General features: G+C 38.0%; 1 protein-coding gene across 1 annotated transcript; it reads left to right on the top strand.

The window, feature by feature from the left end:
- Window positions 1-162: 162 nt before the first annotated feature.
- On the top strand, window positions 163-2076 carry LOC140225753 (RNA 3'-terminal phosphate cyclase-like; the record flags this gene model as incomplete). Its single annotated transcript, XM_072305647.1, has 2 exons — window positions 163-286; window positions 1905-2076. Coding segments are annotated over 2 exons (199 nt in total), but the record flags the coding sequence as incomplete, so codon positions are not given.
- Window positions 2077-2459: the final 383 nt, after the last annotated feature.

Below are 2459 nucleotides of genomic sequence, written 5' to 3'. Positions count from 1 at the left end.
TTATATCATCCCTTCTGTTCAAATAAAATTATCAGCTATAGTGACTTTTATCAGATAGAATTTTATCTCAACATTTATTCTTTCATTAAAATGCTGTCCTGTACGGACGAATGTATGATCATCGTATTCTATGAAGTTAATTGTGCATGTTTGTTATTTCAGGAGTCTCAGATTGATGATGCAAGTCCTTTTACCATTGGCTCTCTTTGCCCCAGGTCCCACAAATTTTGAACTTAAAGGTGGGACTAATGCCGATCTCGCTCCACCAGTTGACCATACAGTATTGGTATGTAATTTTTTTTTTTTTACTACCATTTCCTTCCGAGACACAGCGTACATAATTTGAAAGTTAGTTTTTAGAGTTGACTGTCGCTCACTATTGGCAGCAACTCAGCAGTGGTGTCAGTTTCTTGACTTCTTAATATGGCATGTACAACAAAGTAACTTCAAATACTCGAACAAAAACAATTTTTGTCCACATTTTTCCCTTCTAAGTTGCCGTGATAGATCTCTTGTTTTTTTCTTCCTTGTAGAAAATTTTTCTGGCATGTCCAAGTATTCAAAATAATCTGCACCAGTAGTGCTTCCCATTACTTGCCGGTATTCTCATTTTTCAAGCTGTCATGAAAACCAGCTAAAGAAAGTTACGATAATCTTTGCATTGTGAATTATTTCACCGTCAAGTCTCTATTACTCTTTAAAACAGGGTGTCTAGCGACCTGGGAATGTCGGGGAATTTTCTTTTGTGTCAGGGAGATCAGGAAAAACGTCATGGAATCCGCTAAAATTCTGTTAGGGAATTTCATCTTTCAAGCGATTTTTGTGTCGAGGAATAGTCAGAGAAATCGAAAAATACGGATTTTTTTCCTGTTGAAAATTGATGATGAATCAAGTTCAAGAAAATGGCATTGATACTAAAATTTCTACCTGAATTTCTACTGATGTCTCTTAAATTTTAAAAATGAGGCAAACGTATCCTATATAAGTTTAGGCACCATAAATTTTGCTATATTTATCTATACCATAAGCTCCGAGACCTCCTTAATTTGCATACCTGGTAATGCCTTTTTCGGTTATTGACAAGTGACAAGACCTAGATGAGCCCGCCCTAATCAGATTTTGGAAGTAGGACCCAGGTCATTTTACTATCATGTTATAAAAGAGAGGGAATTTACAGAATGCTCCGCGACTGCTGCCGCTGCGCGCAGAAGGTTGCGCAGTCGCCGAGTAGCCTGCGTATTACCTCTACTCTATGAACGCAAGATTCACCCATCAATAATTAAGCCGTGCAGTAAGCAAGTTGTTTAAAGCGTCAAAAGCTCCTCCATGATGATTCGGGCCGTGGGTCCGATTCCTGACACTCGGACCGTTTTGTTATGACCTGATAACCATGTTTCGTTATTTTACTGCAAGAGGTCATTAATCAATCATTGTAAAGTACATTCTGTTGACTTTAAACATTTTTTTCTGTATTTATCAAAAACAAAAACAATTTTATTCTACAAGTAAAGTATATCTCATATGATAAATTTTTAGAAACAAAACTAACCTTGATAGGAGGCTAAAAATAGGACCGCGAAGCGACTCCTTGATGGTGTAGTGCGCCCTCAGAGGGTTGGACCGCGTTGTTGCCAGATGGCGTAGCCCCCTAGTTACATTATATCCTTAAAGCATGAAAAAATACTTACTTACATCTAATCAGATCGACCATGTCGAAAAATTGGGAATATTTTTCCTTATCGTCAGAAAATTATTAATAATGTCTGTCAGCAATTTTTTTTCTCACGGTTTTTTGCCCGTTTTTGTCATAAAAATTAAGGATGTGTCAGGAAATTTTATTTTTAAGATTGCCAGACACCCTGAAAAAGCTATCGGTTCACCTATTTTCTGTTTTTTTCCCCCAGGCCTATCGGCACATGCTGGAAAAATTTGGAGGTGATTTCAAGGCTCAAATTAAAACCAGGCAAGTCTCTCCTTGAAGATCTTTATCTTTGATCTTTACTACAGGATGCACTAGCATAGCATTCTTGGACCATCTCTCTAGACCTGTGCTTGTTTCATCTGTGGGCATTTTTCAACCTGGTAACCTTGAACTTTGTTATCCTTTTAAAGTACAATTGGACGTATTTATGCGAAAAGGCGCTAAACGCCATTTCCAAACTTCTCAGTAAAGCAAGTTTGACTAAAACAATTGGCGTTTCCGTACTAATGGACCGATTTTGGTTTACTTTAGCTTGTTTGAAAGCTGAAGAGTTCCTCTAATTACGTACGTTGCCAAAATTAGGAAAAAATGCATATTAAGCGAGATATAGGGGATTTTTGCACGTAGGTCCATTTGATTTAATGCGCTAACCCGGATTCCGAATTAAATCAAAAGGCGCTATCTCCACTTGAATCACTTGATTGGCGCGCGCGCGGCGAAGCTTGGTGGAAACTTGGTGAAATTTAGTACCGGGGGG

The sequence above is a fragment of the Bemisia tabaci genome, unplaced genomic scaffold, assembly GCF_918797505.1.
Source record: "Bemisia tabaci unplaced genomic scaffold, PGI_BMITA_v3".
Lineage (NCBI taxonomy): Eukaryota > Metazoa > Arthropoda > Insecta > Hemiptera > Aleyrodidae > Bemisia > Bemisia tabaci.
The sequence above is the reverse complement of the archived record's forward strand: the minus strand, read 5'-3'. Positions and strand labels throughout refer to the sequence as shown.